The 26,084-nt window shown below is 45.8% G+C and overlaps 3 protein-coding genes across 3 annotated transcripts; all 3 read left to right on the forward strand.

Annotated features, from left to right (window-relative positions):
• The first annotated feature begins 607 nt into the window (after positions 1–607).
• On the forward strand, positions 608–6,830 carry krt18a.1 (keratin 18a, tandem duplicate 1). The gene is made up of 7 exons (XM_073469383.1): positions 608–1,120; positions 3,059–3,141; positions 3,845–4,001; positions 5,288–5,452; positions 5,541–5,666; positions 5,886–6,106; positions 6,239–6,830. The coding sequence occupies exons 1-7, from the start codon at positions 707–709 to the stop codon at positions 6,345–6,347; spliced, it is 1,275 nt and encodes a 424-aa protein (XP_073325484.1). The 5' UTR covers positions 608–706; the 3' UTR covers positions 6,348–6,830.
• Positions 6,831–11,330: 4,500 nt separating this feature from the next.
• On the forward strand, positions 11,331–15,312 carry LOC140999706 (uncharacterized). The gene is made up of 2 exons (XM_073470227.1): positions 11,331–12,156; positions 14,996–15,312. The coding sequence occupies exons 1-2, from the start codon at positions 11,331–11,333 to the stop codon at positions 15,142–15,144; spliced, it is 975 nt and encodes a 324-aa protein (XP_073326328.1). The 3' UTR covers positions 15,145–15,312.
• A 4,733-nt stretch (positions 15,313–20,045) lies between these two features.
• On the forward strand, positions 20,046–22,900 carry LOC140999660 (keratin, type I cytoskeletal 18-like). The gene is made up of 6 exons (XM_073470177.1): positions 20,046–20,522; positions 21,103–21,185; positions 21,267–21,423; positions 21,996–22,160; positions 22,246–22,371; positions 22,673–22,900. Exons 1-6 carry the CDS (start codon positions 20,124–20,126, stop codon positions 22,898–22,900), a joined length of 1,158 nt encoding a protein of 385 aa, XP_073326278.1. The 5' UTR covers positions 20,046–20,123.
• The last annotated feature ends 3,184 nt before the right edge of the window (positions 22,901–26,084 follow it).

Below are 26,084 nucleotides of genomic sequence, written 5' to 3' on the forward strand. Positions count from 1 at the left end.
ACTGTTTTTTTTAGGGTGGGGAGCGTGGAGCAACTGATAACATGAGAAAATGAGAACTATTGGTATATTAATGCAACTTAATTTTGTTGGACGTTATTGTTATTTTTGGATACCTGGCCCAAATTTAACAAATATTAATACAAAAATATGTTTTCGCAGTATGGCTTCATATATGTAACAATCCTAAATGATTAAAAGCTGGTGTTATTATCCTACCAACAACTACTGTGTGTGTAACTCATACATTTAAAACAAAGAGGAGGAGTAAGTAAGTTTGTTTAAATATCTTTGGGGGAATTGTTGAAATAAAAAGATAAAACATGATGTTCTTGGACTTTACTGTTGCTGTCCAAGAAATCCTGAAAATCCTTCATGTCTAATAAAAAAAAAATCTGTAGTTTTATTTTCCAAATTCTGTAAATCTCAAACTTATTGAATCTACTAAATCCTCAGAACTTACCAACTTAGGAAGGTTGTGAGGGACAAAGGCATGCTCTGAGTCCTGCGGTTTAGGAAAAGTGGGAGGCGACTCAGAGTAAGGGGAGTGGTTTGAGGGGCGGACCTGAGGGCCCACAAGGTTTATATAGTTTAACAGCTTCCCTTCTGCTCCTGCCTTGTGTCTGTGAGCTCCCATTCCTGCCTGCCCAGCCTGAGCCTCTCTCGTACTCACAGTCTGTCTCACTGAGTCTCACACTCTACTGCAACAATGCAATCTACATACTCTATGCGCTCCTCCACTAGCAGTAGCAGGGCTCCATCAATGACCCGTACCACCCCTGTCTACAGGGCCACCTCCATCCACGGTGGGGCCGGGGGCTCCCGCATCAGCATCTCCTCCGGTGTCCGCAGTGCCGGTTTGGGAATGGGCTCTGGAGGAGGGGCCTTCTCCAGCAGCGTCCAGGTGAGCTCCAGCGGGAAGAGTGCCGACATCATGGGCAACGAGAAGTTTGCCATGCAGAACCTGAATGACCGTCTGGCCAACTACCTGGAGACGGTGAGGAACCTGGAGCAGGCCAACCTCAAGCTGGAGATTAAGATCAAGGAGGCCCTGGAGAAGAGCGGACCCGACTTCAGAGACTACAGCAAGTACCAGGTCATCCTGGACGACCTGAGGAAGAAGGTGAGGAGGGGGCTGGGGGAGGATGGAGAGAGCATGTGCATGTGGGGATTTATTAAGTGTTATGAGGGGCATATGCATGTGAGGGGGGAGTTGGAAGAGGGGGGGGGGGAGGTAATGTGGATGGGTGAGGGTGAGTTATGAAAGGATGTGATGTAAGTGTGATTGAGCAAGAAATGGGTAAAACAGACGTAGTCACAATACATCCTGAAGGTATTTACACTGAAACTGTGTTCTTAGCTATATATTCTGTTCCCCCTGACCTAAATGTAACGCCATGAGGCTCAGGATTACTGCTCCACTGTAGTTTCCTCACAGATGGGGTTGAACTGGTTCCTGCTGGTCCTCGGCACTATGCCCACTGCTACTCCACGGGCCGGGGGCCGAGGGCTGGACCGGAAACAGTATGGTGGAGGAATGTTGGAGCATCAGGGGTCAGAGAGACAGGAAGGCACAGAGAAACAAAAAACAAGAGTCCAGGGACTTCAGGGTCAACTTGCAGGCCCATACATCATGACTTTAACTGCCTTTTTTTTCAAGAATAACATAAATCCAGTGGACTGAAGCTGATCAGGTAGAGAATAAGGCAACTAAAGAGAAGCTCACGTCTTCTAATCCATCTTTCAAGGTGGAGCCTTTTGGTTCTTTACGTTAGGCATTTTAGAAGTAATTAATCTGATAACGCAATTCATTTCACACTAAACCTGATACGCCCCATATGAATACATCCGGCTAACGAGAGGAAAAAGATTTTAGAACTGAAAGTCAGTGAAGACATTACACAACCAGGACAATTTGTAAATCATTCATTCAAGGTTTTGCCCCATTGAATGCCAGGAAAGAAAGAAAAAAAACCACAGGAACACATTGACTGAAAGTGAACTGGACTGTGTCACCCTCATCCTGCTGCCATTCTTCATTCATGACTACATTTAGATTTCCAGAAAATTAAGTCAAGTGCAGTTTTTCCAGATGGAACGTTCCGGTTGGGCTTCAATTGGGAGAAACACTCAAATCCCGTATGTCTACTGTAGCAGTTCCACACCAGAAAACATTGTTATTTTTGCGTCTTTTTCTAATCGCTTTCCTTGTGGGAGCAGGACAGATAATCAGCATCAAGGTCAGCTAACCCTCCCTGAAATTATGACAAATGAAATGGGCAAAATGGGAGGCAAAGAGAGAAGCGGAAGAAGAAGAAGGAGTTTTCCAGCCATTATCACTCTCCAAACATTACATCAAACTGAAACTCTTTGAAATTAGGTTTTGTTTATTCTACTAACAGACGAGGGCCTCAGTTCATCCAAACAGCCTCGGGGTCAGAACGCGCTCATGTTTCATTTGCTGTGTTGCATAAATCCCTCAAACGGTGCCCATCGCCTCAGCCCCTATATGAGAAAACACAGACGCTCAGGGCACCATTAAAAGAGCCCGGTCCAGCAAACCACACACAGTCAACCGCCCATGCAAACACATACATGGATGCGCACTCACATGACCGAGCACGCACACACACAACCACACACACAACCACCATCACCACCTTCCTCATGCAAATCAGCTACCTCCGTCCTGCTGACAGGATAGATCCTGTTCCCAAGCAGCGACAGGACAGTTGCTGCCTGGCAGCCACTGATTGGCTCATGGACTTTGTCACCTGAATGCCTCCCTGCTGTCCATCCGGGCCCTTATCTTGTGTACCGTGACAGCTAAAGCAAACACTGCAGCCATCAGGTTTTTTGAGTGGCCCGCTGTCATTAAATCATGGACCAAACACCCATTACATGTATGTGTGGGGCCAGTTTGAATATATGAGTATTCATATATGTAGAATAATGTTCTCACAATATTTTAAAAGTTTCCAGAAGTTTCCTTCATGACACCTCCATCCTCAGTTTGCAATCTAAACAACCTCTCCCTTTTGTTAACCTTTTTTTTTTCCAGGTGTTCGATGCCACCACTGACAATGCCCGCCTGGTTCTCAACATCGACAACGCTCGCCTGGCGGCCGATGACTTCAGAGTGAAGTAAGTCCCGCCCGAGGTTGTAAAACACGGCCCGACAGCTGCATGCACGCCCTGTTTAACTGGGATGTACGATGAATACTTAGTGTCATTATCTACAGAGACAGTTGTTTGTCTTGGAGTCATAAATCATCACCTTTGCATCATAGCTGGGGGAGATGTTTCAGTTGTGTCATAAATTTAAAGTCAGAGCAAACACAGCTGGCAAATGGCGAGTAGAGCATTTGTATGCTGACCAAATAATGGCCGTGTATATTTAGACTTAAAGCTGCTACAAGGAACTTTCATTTCTTGTCAACTCTAGCGGCCCCTGCAGAGGCATCAAAGAAAGTAAACTTTGTTTTGGTGCCGTATCACCAGACTACAGCGCAGCTTCTTTACTCCTCATGTCATCCTCAGCACTCCACCATCAATAATAGTTTTATGACTTTTCCAACCAAGACAAGTTAGAATCTCACCTGGTGACGGGCCTTTAATTATACAATGCATGTACAGAAATAGCCAATGTCATCACTGATGATCCCGTTTGCTCATGTAGTTAGAGGCATCAGTATTATATTGAGACACATACAGTAACATTAGTCATTGAGTTATAGAGTACATGTATAGTATAGAAGGTCAACACGGACCAATCCCTGTAAATCTGAGCAGCTATACCAGTCTTTAAACTTATCCTCACTGCCTTGCCCTGTGCTGTGCTGTTTAGATACGAGTCTGAGCTGGCCATCCGCCAGTCCGTGGAGGCCGACATCGTCGGTCTGAGGAAGCTCATCGACGACACCAACATGAGCCACATGAACCTGGAGAGCGAGATCGAATCCCTGAAGGAGGAGCTCATCCACCTGAAGAAGAACCACGAAAATGTGAGTATGATGACATTCAAAAGGCCATCCCATTCCTTGAAAACCTACTTGGCAATAAAACCTGGGTCAAACTTTATAATAACTATCATTAATAAATGGTTAATTAAAGTAAAGTTATAACGGATGGTTATAATACTTTGTGAATGGTTAATAAATACTGTGTACTTCATCTATAAACATTATGAAGTTGCAACTGCTGTTTATAAACCTTAACAGTTGTTTACAAAATAGTTTTTCGCATTTATTGTTGCATTTACATATTTTTTGTTAACAGTGAAATAACTATTAACTTAAGTTTAATAACTGTATCTGATTGTGAGACCTTCACTTCAAAGCTGCTGAAATCCTGTATTTATGTATTTCTCTATATTAATGATGGATTAAGTAAGAACCAAAGTTAAAGTTAATATTCCAAAATGTCAAAAACGTATCTAATCGTTGATTACAGATACTTTCTTTCTTGTATCTTTGTCAGGACTGTGTGGGTGTGGTTTAATCAGATGTGACTGATAGTACTGGCCAAAAAAACATCAACTCCTCCCATTTTGATTCAAATGTTTTAAACACTAGTTGTTACACAGTGACATCACATTGGCCCAGCTCACCTCAGCTTCTGGTTTTGTACCTTTTGTTGGAGAAAGTCAAAGATTAGACTAATGGATTCCAAACAAAAGCCACTTTAAAAGACCTCTGGACATCGTTTCAGCAAACATCCCCACCTTTACACAGGACATGTATAAATATGTGCTTACTAGCTGACCTCACCTGTGTGTGTTTAAGTTAGGTATGTATGTTACACACAGCAGCCAATGCATCCTGACATGCTGCAGGCGGTTCTCGAAAACAGACTTGCAAAAAAACTTCAGTGGTGCGAGGGAGGTTTGTTAAGAAATGTGAAATATCTAGATGTGAAATTTGTGGGAAGCCTCATCGTAAAAATGGTTCCCGTCCGTATTTGGCAACAGGGAAAACACCAAAGAATTAAAATGACTATAATTTAAGTGCATAAGCCAAAGCAACTGTTTGTTTACTGAAGGGATCAAGTGCTAAGGGGCCCCAGACACAGGTTTAAAGTCACCCCCTGTATATTTACCTGACCATAATGTGATTATGGTTAGAAGAGGCTAGGAGTCAAATCGGGGTCAGCTGAATAAAAAAAGTCTTTAAAATCCAAAAGATCTAGCCAGTAGTCTGTTGGAAATGACTGAAAGAATTATCTCATTTGCAAGGCTACATTTCATGTAGTTTATGTCTATTAATTCCTCTCTCAATCCTTACTCCTTTAGGAAGTTATGGAGCTTCGTAACCAGATCGCCCAGTCAGGAGTCCACGTGGATGTCGACGCCCCTAAAGGACAGGACCTGGCTCAGATCATGGCGGAAATAAGGGCCAAGTACGAGAAGATGGCACTGAAGAACCAAGAAGAACTCAAAGCATGGCACGAATCTCAGGTAAAGGATTGACAACAAACCATCATTTGCACAGAAGGAAGTGTCACTCGAGCACAAAGTCAACTTTTCATCTCAATCATTACTTCAGATAACAGAAGTGCAGACCCAGGTATCCCAGAACACAGAGGCCCTGAAGGGTGCCCAGACAGAGGTGAACGAACTGCGCCGACAGGTCCAGACCCTGGAGATCGAGCTGGAGTCACAGAGGAGCCTGGTGAGAAACACTCAGTCAGCACACACTTCATTTACCCCAACACACGCTTATCTGAACTCCCAGCAATGCCGAACTCAGCACTCTCACTTCAAGTCTCTCACATTTACTTTGCTGACACAAGCTTCACACTCTAGTGACCGTTCGCTATGGAGCTGTCATCGGCGAGTCGGGTTCACTGTAAAATTTTAACCCCTTCTATTCTTTCCTCCTTGCTCACAGAAAGCCTCCCTGGAGGGCTCGCTGAGGGACACAGAGATTCGTTTCAACATGGAGGTGGAGTCTCTCAACAACATCATCCTGAGTCTGGAAGCGGAGCTCACACAACTGCGTAACAACATCCAGCTGCAGACACAGGATTACGAGGCCCTGCTCAACACAAAGATGAAGCTGGAGGCCGAGATCGCTACATACAGACGTCTCCTGGACGGTGAAGACTTCCAGTGAGTATATAAATGATTCTTTGATAACAGAAAACACTGTATGTAACAGTTTAATGCATAACCAACATGTAGAATGAAAGGTCACCGTTGAAATGACCTGATGATTAATTTCTTCTCAATCTCTCCGTTCAGGCTCCAGGACGCTCTGCAATCCCAGACAGTGAAGAAAGTGATGACTGTCACACAGACCCTGGTGGACGGCAAGGTGGTCTCCTCCAGCACAGAAACCAAGAACCTTTGAACGCCAGAAGAAACCGCCTGATACCCCCAACAATCACTGTCACCGCAACATAACACTAACATACGATTGGCCAAAATCGATCCTTTTTTCCAATGGGCTCTTAGTCATCAGCACTAACCAACACCGCAGTTAGTTTGACCTCCTGGGTATACAGCTCGACCACAGGCTGATAAACAACTGGATCAGAAAAAAACTGAATCATCTTTTATTTATTTCATCATGCTTTATTTATGTGTTCGTGTGTTGACCTGCAAGATGTTTACAAAAGTTCAGAATTGGTGATGTGTAAGTTTTTTTGGCGACAAACTAATTGAAGACATTGAATATTTCAAAGTTACAAAAGTGTCCAATTCAATGCAAAATACATTTTTTTTTATACTTCATCATCTTTGGTTTTCTTTCTGTCCAGTTAAGTCTGCCTTGTTGCGCTGTGATGTTCAGACAGTTCAATAAAGTCCATTTGTGAAATTCGTATCTTGGAAATGGTGTTTTGTCATTATTATTATTATCATAACATGACAGAGGAGGAATAGAATGAATAAATCAAGCAAGAGGACATATAAAGACAGCAAATAGTGGGAGGAATAATGACTAATCTCACTCCCAACAGCAAAAAAAATTTTGAAAAGTCCTGGCTGGTGTTAAAACTACAAATAGATAGGCATACCCGGTGACTGCATCAGGCATCAGAGTTCATGTGTGATGAGCATCAGATCCTTCATCTTTAATTCGATGGTGAGTTTCACTCAAAGTCTTTGTCCTCTCCACTTTTAAAGGTGTGTTGATACAAAAAACATTTGGTTAGGGCTGGAAATATAATGTTTTGGCCTAAAATACCTGTTTTGGTTGCCACAAACATGACAGGAGAAGTCCCAACTTTCTGATATTAGTTTCCACTAACATGGCTGGAGATTGTCCCCGAGGAAAATATCCACTGGTGTCACTCTTTCAAACGTTGAAATGTTGCCTCAAACTGCAGCTACTGGCATTGTAGGCTTCTCACTGAACTCCACCACCAAACTTTCCACCTCTTGATATGAAAGTCAGGCCATAAACATGTCCATTCAAAGTGATATGACAGATATTGTTCTGAACTGAACTGAACTGAACTGAATGACAGATATTGTACAAATTTCAATATGGTACAGTACACAGCCTATGACATGTACAAATGTGAGCGTGTCAGTGGTTAGCAGGAACCTTAAAACCTTGACGGTCATCTGACTGTTAACTTCAGATCAACATTAAACCAACATTGGGTCAACATTGGGTAAGAGCATTGCCCCTCATCCATTTCACTGAGAGCACTGCTTTAGCAGAATGGGTTTTCACAACTGTACATTCCTGATACATTATTATGTAACCTGAATGGAGTAATTCTCTTGCAGTCATAGAGATGAAGGATAAAATTATTGTTGCCACGAAAAAGTTGTAAAATCCTTCCTCATAGTATTATAAACCACTGTGTAGTATTTTGGCATTTTGGCCTATGATGTGCCTTACTACTACTTCCCAGGTTGTTTTTCACCACCTCACAGGTACCTGAAGCAACATGTCCCTACCAATGTAAGCCCTTTGCATTTTCGGTCTGAAAACCCAATTAAAGGATAAGGCTGGTGTAATCCTATATTTTCCTATTGTCAAGAAATTCCATGAAGCCAACAAAACCAGTCCTTCACTATCTACTTTTTAACTCTAATAAAAAGTATATAGGCCACAAATCTGTTCGTTCTAGGATGTAAAACATGGGTCACTGGAGGGCACTTTCATTTAATTTGCAGACTAAACTGCTAATTAGTGCACTTTTGAGTATTTACATCATCAGTACGGTGTATGTAGTGACTCAAAATTGAAAAAAAAAACAAGAAGCTTTTAAGTATCCACGAGTTTCCTAGGGAGGTCCCTGGGGAAACGATTATGGTTGATACTTCCAATGCCCAGTGGAAGTATCTAGAATGGCACCAGTAGAATGCATACCTCTGCCAAGGCCCAACAGTCCATTTAATTCAATTAAGCCTAATCAAGCCTATCAGCCTATCAAACTCAATATCACTGTATCACTCTAAATTCTTAACCACCCATAATGCACCATCATAATTTAAGCACACCAGATCGAAGATCTCCGTCAAATTGTACTCACTCATAGATACAGCCTGTCACACCGCGGTGAGGTTGTCTCGTCTTGGGTTAATTTCTGGTCATTTCCTGTTTTATTTTGAAAATCTAACTCTCCTCTCGTTTCAGATCACTTGCCCTTCCTCTTGTGTCACCTGCCCGTCTCCCTGATTCCTGATTGTGTCCACCTGTGTCCCATTTCCCTCATGTGTTTAAAAGTCTGCGTTCCCCTTTGTCTTGTGCCAAAGTGTCTCGTTCCATGTCCGACCACAGAAGCCTAACCATAGTCCTGATTCAAAGCCACAGCGTATTCGTGAGTTTTTGTTGTTTCCTCGTGAGAGTGATTTTCTGTTAAATTTTCATAGTCATTAGTTCAGTCCTTTTGTCAGCCTCCTTTGTGAGTGATTTTCTGTTCATGGTTTTTATGGTTAATGTTTTGAAGCCTTTTGATTTCCTCCTTGTGAGTGATTTTGATTTTGATAGATTTTGTACTTCGAGTTTCCTCCTTGTGAGTGATTTTGATTTTGATAAACTTTGTACTTCGAGTTTCCTCCTTAAGAGTGATTTTGATTTTGACAGATTTTGTACTTCGAGTTTCCTCCTTAAGAGTGATTTTGATTTTGATAACCAGTTTTCCTCCCTAGGAGTGATTTTTGTTTTAGCCTAGTTTTTCCCTCCCGATAGACCCTCTTAGAGTAATTTTCACAGCACTATTGTTTTGAAATCACTCTCTCGAGAGCCTTGTCTAAACTCAATAAAAATCGCTCACTGACACCTCAGCAATTGAGTCCTGTATTGAGTCTCGGCCTGACAGTACACTTTGGCCAGAATGGACTCAGCAGAGGCTGGCCAGTGGGCGGCTACGCTACAGGCTCAGGAAGCCCGCATCTCCCGTCAGGAGGATTTTCAGACGGTGATGGTGGCTCAGCTGGGTCAGCTTTCATCCCAGGTGAGGGAGCTGGCGGACCATCTGCGGCAGACAGCCCGGCCGCCCGCGGCGTCGGAGTCTCCAGCCGCTGCAGCGGCTCCGACCCAAGGTGCTCCCATGACCGGGATGGGCATCAAGTTGGCCTCCCCGGAGCGTTTCTCTGGGGAACCAGGACAATGTAGGGCTTTTCTTATCGACTGTTCGATACATTTTGAACAGCTCCCACAGGCATTCATCACAGATCGTTCAAGAATTGCATTCATGATTTCCCACCTGACGGGGAGAGCCAGAGCTTGGGCCACCGCTGAGTGGGCTCGTGACTCTCCGCTTTGCTCATCCTTCACAGACTTTAAAACTGCTCTCACGAAAACATTTGACCCTGTATCTACAGACAGGGAAAAAGCCAGGGAGCTGAGTAGACTGACTCAGGACCGGGACTCGGTGTGCGATTACGCCATCCGCTTTCGCACCTTGGCGGCGGAGAGTGGGTGGAATAACGCCGCCCTGTACGACGTGTTCCTGAAGGGGCTGGCGGCTCACATCCAGGAGCTGCTGCTGCCAGTGGATCTGCCTGCAGACCTGGACTCGCTGATCTCCCTCGCCATCCGGACAGACAACCGGGTTCGTGAGCTCCGGCAATCGCGGAGCAGCGGCCCGACGACGGAGAGGTATCCACGTTCCCCTGCCCCGGGCAGGCAGGTTCCCCGTTATTCTCCACCTGAGCACCGCCTTCCCTTCCCCATCGCTAGGGAGGAGGAGCCCATGCAGCTGGGAAGGACGCGGCTGACCCCGGAGGAGCGACGACGACGCCAACAGGAGGGCAGCTGTTTTTACTGCGGCCAGACTGACCACCTCGTCGCCGCCTGTCCGGCCAAAAAACCCCGGGAGGTGAGTCAACCCCCAGCCACAGACCCTGCTCCGCGCGGCCTGACACCGGTTAAGGTAACGCACCATGCCACCACTATTGACATTAAAGCGCTCATAGATTCCGGGGCTGACGAGAGCTTAATTGACTGGGGTTTGGCGGAGACATTGGGGTTAAAATCGGAGCCCCTGGCCAGCCCCATCAGGGCCAGAGCCCTCAACGGCAAGGAACTTTTTATGATCACGCACACTACAGAACCACTGGAACTACAGATCCAAGAACATAGGGAATTCCTGAACTTATATTTATGTAAATCCCCCTCTCAGACTCTAGTCCTTGGAAACCCCTGGTTATGTCAACACAACCCCCACATAAACTGGAAAACAGGGACAATCATGGGATGGGGGGAAGATTGTGTGGACCACTGTAGACCTGTTTCGGTCCAGGGGAACAACATAACGTCCACCTCCGAGAGGCGTTTAGTAAAACTAAGGCCATGTCACTTCCCCCACACCGGCCTTATGACTGCGCCATAGACCTGATTTCGGGCTCCCCCATTCCCAAGGGCCGGTTGTACTCCATCTCCGGGCCGGAGAGGGCAGCCATGAAGGAGTACATCGACTCATCACTGAGGGCGGGGCTTATTCGTCCTTCCTCGTCAGCAGCGGGGGCCGGATTTTTCTTTGTGGGGAAAAAGGACGGCTCTCTTAGGCCCTGTATCGATTACAGCCCTCTAAATGCTATCACTATCAAAAACCGTTACCCCCTGCCTCTCATGACATCAGTTTTCGACCAACTGCAACAAGCCAAAGTATTCACAAAAATTGAGCGTAGCGTTAGTTCTGGCAGGCCACGACGTCAAGCTCTAACTGCATAGCTGTCATCGCCGGCGCAGATCAGCTGATGGCTCAGCTGACTCTGCGTGCCCGCTCCCTATTGGGAAATTGCATTAAGAGCGGGGTATTTAATCTGCTCTCACCCGACCCTCCTTCCTGCTTCCTCTGCTGCTGGCACTTTCGCAAGCTCCCGCATGAAGAACATTTTGCTCGTTTTCGTATTTACCTTGTTGCTCCCGATGTCGTCGCCCCTCGTCCACGATGATGAAGACCCGTGGCAATCCGACGGCATCATGGTGGAGCCTCACCGAGTCTCTGAATCAGAGGAAGCCATCGACGAGGAGAGGGCTCCTTCTTCTCTCCGTCGAAGCTCTCGCCTAGCAGGAAAGGGTACCGGCCAAATCGCACCATCAATCGATGACTGGCCGATTCCTAAACTGTTGGAGTTCCTGTTTTGTAGTGATGTTTCTGCTCCGGTCGGAGCGTCTCACCGGGAACTGTTTGCGCTGTTCCTGAACTGCGCTGGGTTTCCACCTGTAGTTCAGCGTCCTGTCTCCGCTCCTACTGTCTCCGCTCCTTCTGTCTCCGTTCCTTCTGCCGCCGCTCCTCCTGTCTCCGCTCCTCGGAAAGCGCAGTCAAAGCACAAACACTGGTCCCAGAACTCAGTAGTCGCTCCGACTCCAGCCGCTGCCCCGCCGGCCAAAAGAGCCAGAGCCCCGGCCACAGCAGTCGCCTCCTCAGCTCCGGCAAACGACGCCATCTTGGCAGCGCTGTCTTCTATTCAGTCTTCCCTTTCCAGCATGAATTCAAGGATCCAGACCTTAGAAGCCGCCGCCGTTCCATCCACCAGCTCTGCGTTCCAGGCCGCCGTGTTTACATCCCGGGAACCTGCTGCTGCTGCTGCCTCTTCCGCGACGCAGTTCAGTGACGTCACTCCGGCGCCCCTCGACGGCATCTCTATCCCGCGCAGGATTCTGGGTAGTGCAGTCCCAATCTCCACCGGTGTGCCATTCTACCCTCCTGCTGCTGCCATCTCCTTCAATCTGAGAAACCAGATCCTTGCAGGTAATGATGTCAATTTAGTGAAAATCCTGCTGTGCTCAGATTTTAGTGACAAGCGTGTGGTAGATTGTGGTGATGTGTCTGTGATGCTAAAGGATAGTGACCCTAGACTTTCAAAGACCTTGACTCTAGCAGAATTTACTGTTGCTTTTGGTGTGTTCAGAGATGTAATCTGTGAGGTCTATCCATCCCGTCGAGCAGAATTGGACACCTATCTGGCCATCATTGCAGATCTTGCCTTAACATACGGTGGAACTTTGTTCTATGAATATCATAAATCATTCTCTGCCAAGGCCGCCATGTTCATTCAGAGGTTTAACCAAAGACTGGACTGGTCTGTAGTCGACCTGGCTCTAATCAGCAGGCACTGCACTGGTCGCCAAGCTCTCTCCTGCTCCATTTGTGGCTCTTTCTCGCACTCTCCCAATATGTGTCCCAAATCCGTGGCTATAGTTCATCCGCCGGCAGTCCCGCAATCCAATGAGACTAAGCTATTGTGGGGACAGTCATCCAAAGTCTGTGTGCCCCCGACGAACCCGCCTTGTGAGGAAGGAAAAGAAAAAATAAAACCTTCAACCCCAGTCAACGTGGCTGAGCTGGGCAAGGCTCTAAAGAAGCATCCAAACCGCTGCTTTGTCAATTATTTGCTTACCGGACTGGTTCAAGGATTCATGGCTGGGTTATTGTGGTTGCCTAAATTGTCTTTTTCTTGTAGCAATCTGCAGTCTGCTTTAAAAGAGCCTGAAGTTGTCGACACTCTGCTGGAAAAAGAAGTCAGGAAGGGTTTTATGATCGGTCCTCTGGATAAATCCCTTTTCCCCGTATCTCGCATAAACCCCATAGGTGTGGCTACCCGGAAATATTCTGGTAAAAAGCGTCTCATTATAGATTTATCAGCTCCTCATCATGATGAAGTCCAAAGTATTAACAGTCTCATTCCACTCCCGCCGTTCTCTCTGTATTATGCCTCAATCGACGATGCCATTAAGCTCATCAAACAAGCAGGTAGAAGAGCATGGTTATCAAAGGCCGACATCACAGATGCGTTTAAAGTCATGCCTTTGCACCCTTCCCAATGGCATCTGTTCGGCGTGAAATGGAGAGAGAAATTGTATTTTGCAGTTAGGCTCACTTTTGGGTGTCGCAGCAGTCCAAAAATCTTTGACACATTGTCTGAAGCTCTCTGCTGGATTCTCTTAAACAATTGCAAGCTGCCTTTCGTGCTTCACCTGTTAGACGATTTTTTTGCTCGTAGATTATCCTCATGCCAAGCCAGACCACGCAATCATCACTCTTAAAGATACTTTCAAAAACCTGGGAGTCCCCTTATCTGAGGAGAAAACTTCAGGTCCACTTCAAGCCATCGAATTTCTAGGTATCAAACTAGACAGTGTCCTCATGCAAGCTTCCCTGCCTCTCGAGAAATTAAACCGCATCAGAGAAATTATGAAGGAACAGGTTTCAAAGTCCATTTCAAAAAGAGATCTGCTCTCCCTCCTAGGTCATCTCAATTTCGCCATGCGCGTGATTCCTCAGGGCCGCTCATTCATATCCTGGCTTCTCGACCTCTCAAAGTCAGTTGAAAAGCTTCATGACACAGTAACTCTGGATGAAGGGTGCAGATCAGAGCTCCGGTTTTGGTCTTTGCTGCTCGAGAAATGGAATGGCATTTCATTTTTCTATAACGACAATACTGAATCATCTTTGGCCATTAGATTATTCACAGATGCAGCTCCTTCCGTGGGTTTTGGGGGGTTCTTTGATAATCAGTGGTTTGCTGATGTATGGCCAAAAGAATTGTCATCTCTGCCAGCTAGTGCTTCTTCCTCTGCGCTTATGGAAATATACCCAATTGTTATAGCTTGTCTTCTCTGGGGGAAATCCTGGTCCAGGAGAAAAATTATTTTCTTTTGTGACAATGAAGCAGCTGTCCACATTATCAACAAAGGGCGTTCCTCTATTCCATTTATTAACAGATTTGTAAGACGCCTTACTTGGGCATCCGTGCTGGGGAACTTCATCATCCGCGCAGCGCACATTCCAGGATTGGATAATAATATTGCTGATGCTCTGTCTCGATTTGAATTTCAGAAATTCCACAGACTGTGTCCGGAAGCTGCGCCCTCCAGCCTGCCTTGCCCCCCCTTCCACCATGCGGTGCTAGATTAGACAGCACCTTGCAAAAATACATGCTGTCAGCTGCTGGCTATATGCGTTCTGGTTTAGCGAAGTCTACATTAAAATTGTATGACTCTGCATGGTCCTATTTCACAGCATTTTGTTTCTCTTTCTCTGTTGCAATTCTTCCTATAAGTATTCCCATTGTATGTGCTTTTCTGGTTCACTGCTTTGAGTCCCGCAAAATGCAGCCGTCCTCCATCAAAGGCCTCCTCGCAGGTGTCCAGTTTCACCTGCGTTGCCTGGACCCGTCCTCCAACAGCTTACTAGAAAATCCATCCATTAAGCTTCTGCTAAACGGCTTTAAAAGAGAGAAACCTCAAGGCAATGACATCCGTCTCCCTTTTACTCCTCCACTTCTGCACAAGTTAATCACTCACTTAAGGAACGGGTGCTTTGGTCCATATACAGACTCACTGTTAGAAACTGTTTTCCTCATAGCTTTTTATGGGTTCTTAAGGTGCGGAGAATTCACTACACGCTCACGATCTTTTGATCCTTCACAAGACCTCACCATAGGCGATGTATCAGTTCACAGTCACTACTTTTGTATCCTCTTAAAACATTCTAAAACTGACAGAGATAGAAGGGGAACATCAGTCATCATTTCTCAAACTAACTCTGATTTCTGTCCATTGTCTTCCATGGTCCGCTATCTGAAAAGCCGTGCCCAAGCCAGCCCTCAGGAGCCGCTGTTCGTCACGGAGAGAGGGGAGCCCCTGTCACGAGCCTGGTTCGCCTCTCGCCTCCGCCTCCTTTGCCAACTCTGCGGTCTCCCTCCGGAACGCTACACGCCTCATTCGTTCCGCATAGGAGCAGCTACGACAGCAGCAATGGTCGCTCCTGTGGCCACCCTGAAAGCTATGGGCAGGTGGTCTTCTTCTGCTTTCAATCGTTACGTGCGTCCTGGCAATAAAGCCATCCTAGATGCTCAAAAAGCCATGAGCCTCTCACTGTAATTCTTGATATAATAAATATTCATTCATAGGCATGATTGGTTACGTCTATATTATTATATTATTATTATATTGTTATTACTATATTATTGTATTATCATCGTTATTATTAAGAGGCAGCGTGTGGCTTATTCCCTATTAAATTGTATACAAATTATTTCCATCCTAGATAGCTTCCTGGCATCTCTTGTAGCAGAGGTTCCAGGATTTGCCGGTATGGTCGTTTTGGGGGTTTTCTTTTGCTGCTGCGCTCCCTGCTTATGCCGTTCATGATGGCTCGTGAAGGGCAGGAAGGTGCTCTTCCTGCCTCAGGCTTTCCACGCAAGCGCGTGGAAGAGCAGGGGGCCCCAGAACAGTATCACACCGCCAAATAAAACTGTGCAAGTAAATAAAGATTATTTTGACAAAAGTGGTCCTGACTGAAATTGAGCGTAGCGTTAGTTCTGGCAGGCCACGACGTCAAGCTCTAACTGCATAGCTGTCATCGCCGGCGCAGATCAGCTGATGGCTCAGCTGACTCTGCGTGCCCGCTCCCTATTGGGAAATTGCATTAAGAGCGGGGTATTTAATCTGCTCTCGCCCGACCCTCCTTCCTGCTTCCTCTGCTGCTGGCACTTTCGCAACCCACCTCCACCCCAGCTCCTCCTGTATTCATGTTGGTTGCTCTGCTCTGTCTGGGTTTTCTTTTGCTGCTGCGCTCCCTGCTTATGCCGTTCATGATGGCTCGTGAAGGGCAGGAAGGTGCTCTTCCTGCCTCAGGCTTTCCACGCAAGCGCGTGGAAGAGCAGGGGGCCCCAGAACAGTATCATACCGCCAAATAAAACTGTGCAAGTAAATAAAGATTATTTTGACAAAAGTGGTCCTGACTGAACTAGATTTACGCAATGCTTACCATTTAATCAGGATCAGAGAGGGGGATGAATGGAAAACAGGGTTTAACACTCCTAGCGGCCACTATGAGTACTTGGTCATGCCTTTCGGACTCACTAATGCCCCAGCCGTGTTCCAAGCCATGATCAATGATGTGCTCCGGGACTTTTTAGACCGATTTGTCTATGTTTACTTGGATGACATTCTCATTTACTCACCCGATCTAGAAACTCACAAAAATCATGTATCCCAGGTTCTCCAACGTCTGCTAGAAAACAAGCTCTATGTTAAGGCAGAAAAAAGTGAGTTTCATGCCGACACCATCTCTTTCCTGGGCTTCATCGTAGCCCCTGGAAAGGTGCAGATGGATCCGGCTAAAGTGAGCGCAATAGCAGCTCCGCTCCATGCACTCACCTCTACGAAGGTGCGCTTCCTCTGGTCCCCGGAGGCGGAGGCAGCCTTTCAGCACCTCAAGACCCGCTTCACCACGGCTCCCATCCTCACGATGCCTGATCCCCAGCGGCAGTTTGTGGTCGAGGTGGACGCCTCCAACGAGGGGATAGGAGCGGTCCTGTCCCAGCGGTCTGCACAGGACGGGAAGGTGTATCCCTGCGCCTTCTTGTCGCGGCGTTTGTCCCGAGCGGAGCGGAACTATGACGTCGGCAACCGGGAGCTGTTGGCGGTCAAGCTGGCCCTGGAGGAGTGGAGGCACTGGCTTGAGGGAGCTGAACACCCGTTTATCGTCTGGACCGACCATAAAAACCTGGAATACATACGTAAAGCCAAGAGACTAAATTCTCGCCAGGCAAGGTGGGGGCTTTTTTTTAACCGCTTCTCTTTCTCCCTCTCTTACAGGCCGGGGTCCCAGAACGTCAAACCCGACGCCCTGTCACGTCTCTACGACCCCGAGCCTGTTGCCAAAGAACCAGAGCCAATCCTTCCACGAACCTGTGTGGTTGGAGCGGTAATTTGGCAGATAGAAAAGGAGGTTAAGCAGGCAAACGGTGAGAGTCCGCCACCTAGTGGGTGCCCTGAAAATTGATTGTTTGTCCCGGCTGAGCTGCGCCCACAGGTGATCCACTGGGCTCACACCTCGCTGCTTTCCTGTCATCCGGGGGTTCGGCGGACTGTGTTCGCCATCTCTCGGAGGTTCTGGTGGCGGTCCATGGAAAAAGAGGTCCAGGAGTACGTCGAGGCTTGTTCGGTCTGCGCCAGGAATAAAACGTCCTCCGGGCCACGGATGGGACTCCTACAACCGCTCCCCATCCCCTCCAGACCATGGGCCGACATCTCCATGGACTTTGTCACGGGGCTCCCGGTCTCCCAAGGTAACACCACGGTTCTTACGGTGGTGGACAGATTTTCTAAAATGACAAGATTCATAGCCTTGCCCAAATTACCTTCAGCCAAAGAGACAGCTGAAATTATGATTAACCATGTCTTCAGAATCCACGGTTTTCCTAGGGACATCGTTTCCGACCGGGGGCCCCAGTTCGTATCATGTTTCTGGAAGGAGTTTTGTCGGCTCATCGGGGCCACGGCTAGTCTCACGTCAGGCTATCACCCGGAGGCCAACGGCCAGACCGAACGGCTCAACCAACAGCTGGAAACCGGTCTCAGATGTCTGGTGTCCCAAAACCCCTCGACCTGGAGCCGGCACTTGGTCTGGGTCGAATATGCCCACAACTCCCTCCCCACCTCAGCCACAGGTTTCTCACCATTCAAATGTGTATATGGTAACGAGCCGCCTGTCTTCGCAGACCAGGAACCGGAGGTGTCGGTGCCCTCCGCCCATGCCATGATCCGCCGTTGCCGACGTATCTGGGCGGCCGCCCGGCAGCTCCTCATCCGCCAGGGAGACCGGGTCAAGAGGGCCGCGGACCGGAGACGACGACCCGCTCCTGCATACCAGCCGGGCCAGAGGGTGTGGCTCTCAGCCAAGAACCTCCACCTCAAAGCCCTCTCCCGGAAGCTGGCGCCGCGCTTCGTGGGACCTTTCCCCATCACCAAGATTATCGGACCCGCAGCGGTTCGCCTTCGTCTGCCCCGCTCTCTCCGTGTCCATCCCACCTTCCATGTCAGTCAGGTCAAACCGGTCAAGGAGAGCCCCATGGTCCCGACCCCCCCGCCCCCTCCTCCCCCGGAAGTGGTAGACGGGGGTCCCGTCTACAAAGTCAAGAGGCTACTGGCTGTGCGCAACCGGGGTCGGGGCAAGCAGTACCTGGTGGACTGGGAGGGGTACGGACCGGAGGAGCGACAATGGGTCCCCTCCCGGTTCATACTGGATCGGTCCCTCATAGATGACTTCGTGAGGGCCCATCCTGAACTTCCTGGGCCGTCAAGAGTCGGCCCTTGGGGGGGGGGTACTGTCACACCGCAGTGAGGTTGTCTCGTCTTGGGTTATTGTCTGGTCATTTCCTGTTTTATTTTGAAAATCTAACTCTCCTCTCGTTTCAGATCACTTGCCCTTCCTCTTGTGTCACCTGCCCGTCTCCCTGATTCCTGATTGTGTCCACCTGTGTCCCATTTCCCTCATGTGTTTAAAAGTCTGCGTTCCCCTTTGTCTTGTGCCAAAGTGTCTCGTTCCATGTCCGACCACAGAAGCCTAACCATAGTCCTGATTCAAAGCCACAGCGTATTCGTGAGTTTTTGTTGTTTCCTCGTGAGAGTGATTTTCTGTTAAATTTTCATAGTCATTAGTTCAGTCCTTTTGTCAGCCTCCTTTGTGAGTGATTTTCTGTTCATGGTTTTTATGGTTAATGTTTTGAAGCCTTTTGATTTCCTCCTTGTGAGTGATTTTGATTTTGATAGATTTTGTACTTCGAGTTTCCTCCTTGTGAGTGATTTTGATTTTGATAAACTTTGTACTTCGAGTTTCCTCCTTAAGAGTGATTTTGATTTTGATAACCAGTTTTCCTCCCTAGGAGTGATTTTTGTTTTAGCCTAGTTTTTCCCTCCCGATAGACCCTCTTAGAGTAATTTTCACAGCACTATTGTTTTGAAATCACTCTCTCGAGAGCCTTGTCTAAACTCAATAAAAATCGCTCACTGACACCTCAGCAATTGAGTCCTGTATTGAGTCTCGGCCTGACACAGCCACCTAAATGTGCCTATTTATTTCAAGGTCCATGCATTATTCCTTGAAAAATTAAAGAAAATCTTAAAAAAAAAGGACAGGTTAAAAACAAAGTTAGAAAAAAGTCCTGGATCCGTCCCTTTATCTGGATCTGCACCAGAAGTAAATACTCTGGGCCGAGAACATCCTCCATCCAAGTTTAATGGAAATAGGTTCAGTGGTTTTTGTGTAGTCCTGCTGACAAACTAACCAACAAACGGCTTTAGAAGCAGACACAAAGCAAGTAAAGCATCAATAGTGTTGAAGATTTCACCCGGTAAAGTCACTAACCTACATCTTCATAATGGATGATACGCTGTACCAATCACTCTAAGAAAGAGGATTACATGGAAGTCGTGCCTGTAATTCGTGCATGGTGTCACAACGGCTAGGATTAATGTGGATAATAAATTAATCCAGTGCAACAGTATAGTTCATTAATGGGTTTTTTTTTCAATCATTTTGGACAACAATGGCACAGAAGAAGGTCAGACTTTAGAAACACAGACAATACTCTCATCACGGCCAATCTGATCCTCTAAGCTGCTGTTGATATCATTGTTACCATAGATACCACTCACTTACTACACACTATCAATATGAAAATGCAGGCGTACCTTCTTGCCTTTGACATATTTTTTCATAGTGGGTGTTATGAGGACAAAGTCTAAGCAGGAAGGCTAAAGGTAAGAATGTAATATAGATATGAGAGGAGTGGCAGGAAGGACTATTACCTTTCAGAGTGATATATAAGACCGTGGGACTCTCCTCCGTCCTCCACTCTCAGCTGCCCAACCGTCTGTGCCAGGACACACTTCTGTCTCTGATTGATCAGCACACTTCTTTTAGCAATGGAGCCCCTGTTTAGACGCCAGAGTTCTCAGGCTCTTCTTGGCCAAGGCAGACCTCTCGAGAGGGGCTACTCATTCAGTGTCAGCGGAGGAGCAGGTGGCCACGGTACCAGGATCTCAACCGCTACCTATGGCACACGGGTTGGCAGCGGCTTCGGGGGTGGGTATGACTACCAATCCTCAGGGTCCACCTCGGGAACCCTGGCCATCACTAACGAGAAGGTAACCATGCAGGGCCTGAACGACCGCCTAGCTAGCTACCTGGAGACGGTGAGAAATCTGGAGATGGCCAACAGCAAGCTGGAGATCAAGATCAGAGAGACCATCGAGAAGAGAGGCCCTTTGGAGGGAAGGGACTACAGCAAGTATTTTGCCATCATCGAGGATCTGAGGGCCAAGGTCAGTCTTAATGATACTTGATGCATCAGATTGTAGAATAATAAATCTGTGTCTGCTTCAGAAGTCTGGATTTACAGTCATGCTATACAGTTATATACGGCTCATACTGGTGCACAAAAAATCCTTCTAATGTAATACTAGCAGAGGTAGTTACAACAAATGCTGCTCAAAATGAGAGCTCTTCATGGGCCAATATGTCAATCCTCTGTCCACGTTCCTTTCCTTGTAAATGTTTCCTTGTAATGTTGGGGCAAAAGTCATTCCAGGCTGAATCACTGAACTTTTTATTATCATGACTCCTACACTTAACAAGTGATTTCACAACATGTATCAACTGCAGACTCTTTATCTCTGAGTCAAGCTATGAGAGACGCTATCGGAAAGATAACCTTTGTTCTTTTATGACTTATAGCGTGTTATCAAGGGTGTGTCTTTTCACCCTCACAATTTATCAAAGTGAAACTGACCATCCATTAAATTGACAGTGTGAGAACAGAAATCACTAAGTGCACCTGATTGTAAACCGCCTGTTTTGTATTTCACACACTTAGAATTACACAAACTATTTGATTTCTTTCAGATACTTGACATGATCAAGGGCAACGCGCATCTTGCCATCAATCTTGACAACGCACGCCTGGCTGCAGAAGACTTCAAAATGAAGTGAGTATTCAGCTTTGTAAATAAAATGAATCCAGTCTCCATCCAGTATGAACACATCTGATATACAGTATGTTTGATTAGGATGGAGTATGAGTTGTCCATGCGCCAGACGGTGGAGGCTGATGTGTCCAGACTGAGGAAGCTTCTGGATGACACCAATGTTACCCGCCTGCACTTGGAGAATGACATCGAGTCTCTGAAGGAAGAGCTGATCAGCCTGAGGAAGAACCACGAGATGGTGAGGGATGCGAGTCAGAAATGATCATGCTAAACCCTTTCACATCTGGCCTCGGCCACCCGCCAAAACATTTCAAAACACAGTTCCGCTCTATGGTCAAGTTAGTAATAACAGACCTTCAACATCAGTTACACTTTCCAAACAACGGCACCAAAACTACATGGTTAGGTTTCTGGAAACATCATGATTTTGCATCAGATAACCGTACTGCAAGTAGTTGCAGGTTTCAGTTCGTCTCATTGGGAATCTTTGGACTGAACAGGGCTTTAACTGCATCAGGCTCAGACTTCTTCCTCTGGTTCTAGTGGATCGGCGAGTCTATTAGACGCGTTGCCATCAAACTGGGCTAAAATATTTAATGAAGACAACTGCCTTTGGCCTAATCCAACTAAACGATGGTGAAGTTATTCAAAGAGAAAAAAACTACTCAATAATTCAACCACTTCTGTAAATACTATAAGTGGACTATAAACACTTGAAATTATGGAAACCAGTTTGTTCCTTAACCTCTTTGCACAGGATAACCCCAGTAACCTCGCTCAGGAAATCACTCCCTATGTCCCCCTCAACAGGAAGTTGCTGAATTGCGTGCCCAGATCACCCAGGGTAGCGTCCACGTGGATGTTGACGCTCCTAAAGGACAGGACCTGAACAGGATTATGGAGGAGATGAGGGCCACGTATGAGAAGATAGCACAGAAGAACCAGCAGGAGCTCAAAGCATGGCATGAATCTCAGGTAATTTATCACTCACATTTTCGGTTGACTAGAAGTGTTTAAGTATCGTTTCTGTGTACTATATGTATTTTTATCTTGTCTCCAGATCACAGAGGTGCAGGTCCAAGTGTCAGAGAACACAACAGCTCTGAAGGGAGCCACCAGTGAGTTGACTGAAACCAGGAGGACGTATCAGTCACTGGAAATTGAACTGCAGTCTGCACTGGGCCTGGTAAGGACTCGAACTTTCAATGTGTCAAGAGGTGTTACAATGTCAGATTTAAGCCTTTATCAACCCAATCATGCATGATTATTTTCCACAATGTATTATTCTCTCTGGGAATCATTTGTTCCTTAAAGGAATAGTTCAACAGGTTTCTAAAATCTGCTGATGTGCTTTCTTGAGTTAGATTGATGCCATTCTTTTCTTTGTCCATTAATTATGAAGCTACAGCCAGAAGACTGTTAGCCAAGTTTAGCTCGCTAATTCGTATATTACACCGCAATCAAGCTTTTTCTTCACCTCTTGATAGAAAGCGTCCCTGGAGGCCACCCTGCATGACATCGAGATGCGTTACAACATGGAGGTGGAGAAATACAACGTGATCATCATGAGGCTGCAGGAGGAGCTCACTAAGATCCGCAGCGACATCCAGCACAACTCACAAGAGTACGAGCTGCTGCTCAACATCAAGGTGAAGCTGGAGGCCGAGATCGCCGAGTACAGGAGGCTGCTGGACGGCGAGGGAGACTTCCAGTGAGTATGAGGAGAGGAGGCAGAAAGTTTGGTGGAAGCAGTAAAAATTGCTTGTGAAAATTTGGTTGACATCTTTGATGAAAGCCAATTATTCAATGCTCTGTATTGTGAGGGATCATTATAGGGAAGCTTGTGCAAATTAGATTCAAATTAGCTTCATGCAAACGTGAAGCGACATTGATATGGAAAGTAAAGTAAATCCATCCTTTACATTTCAACTGCTGAAATTTAGCATGTGGACACCAGGCATGAAATATTTGTGATGCCAAAATAGATACACTAAGAATTCGATTGTATGAACTTGGACTAGATTTAGTTTAACTCATAACAACTTTTGTTCATTTTTCCAGTTTGGTCGATGCACTTGAACAAAAGAAGGTCGAGACCAAAGTGGTGACAGTCACTCAGACTCTGGTGGATGGTAAATTGGTGTCAGAGAGCAAGGACGTCAAATCCAGTGAAAAGCTTGCTGATTAAAGACTGGAACAAACCCCTTTGTAAAAAAAAAGAATAAAATAAATAAAAAGTGTACCATGTCTGTGACCTTTTTTTACCTTTGTGTTAAGGAGCAAAACAATCATCACATTACATCACAGTTACCCAGTATGCAGCCATGCCTCTGCCGATTATAACATATATTATTATTATTTCATACTCAGAATTCCCTTCAAAGAGTTAAATGAGAAGATCCATACCTCTCTCATGTTTGTATGTTAAATATGAAGCCACGGCCAGCAGTTAGCTTAGCTTAGGATAAAGACTGGGAATGGGGGAAACGGCTAACCAGGCTCTGTGCAAAGGTGACAGAATCTGTCTACTAGCACCTCCAAAACTCTTAGTTTCACATGTTGTATCTTGTTTGTGTGTTCATACAAAAGCCAAAGCATGAAAACATCTAGCTGTATTCATTAGTTATGTGCTGCACTGAGGACACTTTTGGAGTTTCTGCTGGTTGCCTGGCACAGTGAGACCGAATCTCAGTGTTTGTTTACAATAACTTCCAGCTGATGCATCACACATTGGCTTATATACAATTCTTTTCTTTTTTCATGATGTTATTTGGAATTGTATATATCAAATTCATTGAAACATTTGATTTTTTCATATCTCATTAATAACACTTTTGTTTTGGGTTTTTTTTTTACCTGTTAAAGAAAATGACAGCTTGAGTTGACCTAAAACTGGCAGTTAGCCCAAAACGTCCCTGTTGTGTAGGTATTTCCATTTTATGCTACTTTGTATTTTTACTACACCACATTTCAGAGGTAAATATTCATTCATTCATTCAGAATAATACAAATACAATCAACACATGAATTATAATATTATTATATCAGTAAGATGTAATTGTTCCAAAGGTACAAATTCATGCTTTACCAGTAAAATAACATATATATACAATTTATATAAATTAGTTACAATAAGATTCACCTTTTTCAGCTGCACCTTTAAAGGGACGAACACATTCTGTATAACAAGTACTTTTAAGTTTAGTTCTTTAAGTATATTTTGCTAATACCTTAGTACCTTTACTGAGGTAAACTTTTTGCTTGACCAATACTTGTACCAGAGTATTTTTACACTGTTGTATTCATAGTTTACTCAAAACTACTACAAGGAACTTTAATTTTTTGTTGATTCTGGCTGCTGCCGTGGACAAATGAGTGAACTTTGTTTTAGTACCATAGCACTGACTCCTCCCTTCATCCTTAGCAATCAGCCATAAAAAATAGTGGTCATTTTATGACTTATCCAACCCAGATAAATCAGTGACAGGCATTATGAATAAGCATGATATTTAGACAGAAATAGCCAGTGTTCTCACTGATGGTCTTGTTTGCCCATGTTGGTCATAGAGGCATTAGTATTAAACTGAGACTGTTTCATAACCAGTTAAAAGTTTCTTGTGGTACGTTTAAGGAAATAATCTGAAAAATTCTTCAAGCAATGGCCGCTGCTGAAGAATAGTCCCACACATTACACTGTGTACAACCACAACGTTACACTTTAGTCAAGCTAACTGTTTCTTGTGCTTCCAGAACCTATGCTAAGCTATGCTAACCGGCTTCTGGCAGTAGCGATACCAATCTTCAATCGACAGAGTGAATAACCCTGTTTTCCCAAAACATTTTCCCAACTATTCCTTAAACTCTGATATTAATTGCAAACTTCTATAATCTGCGGTTAAAACACACAAAACATGATCACACATTACACAACCTCAGCTGTCTGTAAGTCAACTCCTCTGTCATGCATACAGACCCTGATGATGGCCGTCTGGCCTCTCGCCATCGTCCTCCCACATGCGGGAAATTCTTTCTAGTTTCTGAGAAATTCACATTGTGACCCGCAGCTCTTAGACTTGTCCCATAAAAGGCAGAAGGCCTGTATTCCCATGCCATGTCCGAGCAGTCCTGCGCCTCTGCTTTCTGTTTATTTACATTCACATTGATCGTCTCATTCCTGTGAGCTCTTTGATACAAACTGACCTCTTTTGGTCTCAGTTGAATCGCTGCATAACTTTATGTTAATAGGCCATTCATGTGTTGCTGATAGAGATGTGGGGAGCGACAGATATCCGTAATTGACTCATTCTTTTGAACATTTGGAGATAATTACACAGCCTGAACTTAACCTTTCCAAATCAATGCACTATTCATCATCACAATGTCACGTTTTTTGGAAAAATTCAGTTGCGACATTTCACAGACAGCACCATCAATCTTCCTGTCAGATTCTAATCAAGACTGGTTTCCAAACCTCATCTGACAGGAAGTTAGAGCGTCCTAATTCACACCAGCTTCCAGTGTAGAGTTGTTTGCCCTACAGCTGTTGTTGTGTAAAGTGTGTGTGACAGCGGGAGGCTCCTCGTGCCAGTTTCACTATCTGCTGTTATGGGTGAAGTCGTAAAGCTGTCTTCTCTGGGAACTCTGAGCCTTTGTTGCAGCCAGACGCTTCGTATTCCAGCCACGCTGACAGAGGCTGGACAGACAGACCGGAGAGAGGCAGGGAATTCCAGAGAAAGGCAGAACATAAAAAAAGAGGGATGGTGGGTCTGACAGACACAGGAGATAGATGGAGGGATATAGTGCACATCTCTACTGCATGCCTGTAATTCCTCAGGCCCCATGTGGAGGTGGTGGAACAATACCTTTCTTTCTGCGTGGAGAGAGGAGGCTGGCTGGGGA

This window comes from Pagrus major, chromosome 7 (genome assembly GCF_040436345.1).
Source record: "Pagrus major chromosome 7, Pma_NU_1.0".
NCBI lineage: Eukaryota > Metazoa > Chordata > Actinopteri > Spariformes > Sparidae > Pagrus > Pagrus major.

What these genes read in the sequence shown, in the direction of transcription:
- krt18a.1 (XM_073469383.1), top strand. Translation starts at nt 707, where the DNA reads ATGCAATCTACATACTCTATGCGCTCCTCCACTAGCAGTAGCAGGGCT. An exon ending in TGAAGAAGAACCACGAAAAT is followed by an intron (nt 4,002 to 5,287) that starts GTGAGTATGATG and finishes TTACTCCTTTAG; the next exon opens with GAAGTTATGGAGCTTCGTAA. An exon ending in AAGCATGGCACGAATCTCAG is followed by an intron (nt 5,453 to 5,540) that starts GTAAAGGATTGA and finishes TCATTACTTCAG; the next exon opens with ATAACAGAAGTGCAGACCCA.
- LOC140999706 (XM_073470227.1), top strand. Translation starts at nt 11,331, where the DNA reads ATGTCGTCGCCCCTCGTCCACGATGATGAAGACCCGTGGCAATCCGAC. An exon ending in GAGAAACCAGATCCTTGCAG is followed by an intron (nt 12,157 to 14,995) that starts GTAATGATGTCA and finishes CTATCTGAAAAG; the next exon opens with CCGTGCCCAAGCCAGCCCTC.
- LOC140999660 (XM_073470177.1), top strand. Translation starts at nt 20,124, where the DNA reads ATGGAGCCCCTGTTTAGACGCCAGAGTTCTCAGGCTCTTCTTGGCCAA. An exon ending in GCAGAAGACTTCAAAATGAA is followed by an intron (nt 21,186 to 21,266) that starts GTGAGTATTCAG and finishes ATGTTTGATTAG; the next exon opens with GATGGAGTATGAGTTGTCCA. An exon ending in TGCAGTCTGCACTGGGCCTG is followed by an intron (nt 22,372 to 22,672) that starts GTAAGGACTCGA and finishes ACCTCTTGATAG; the next exon opens with AAAGCGTCCCTGGAGGCCAC.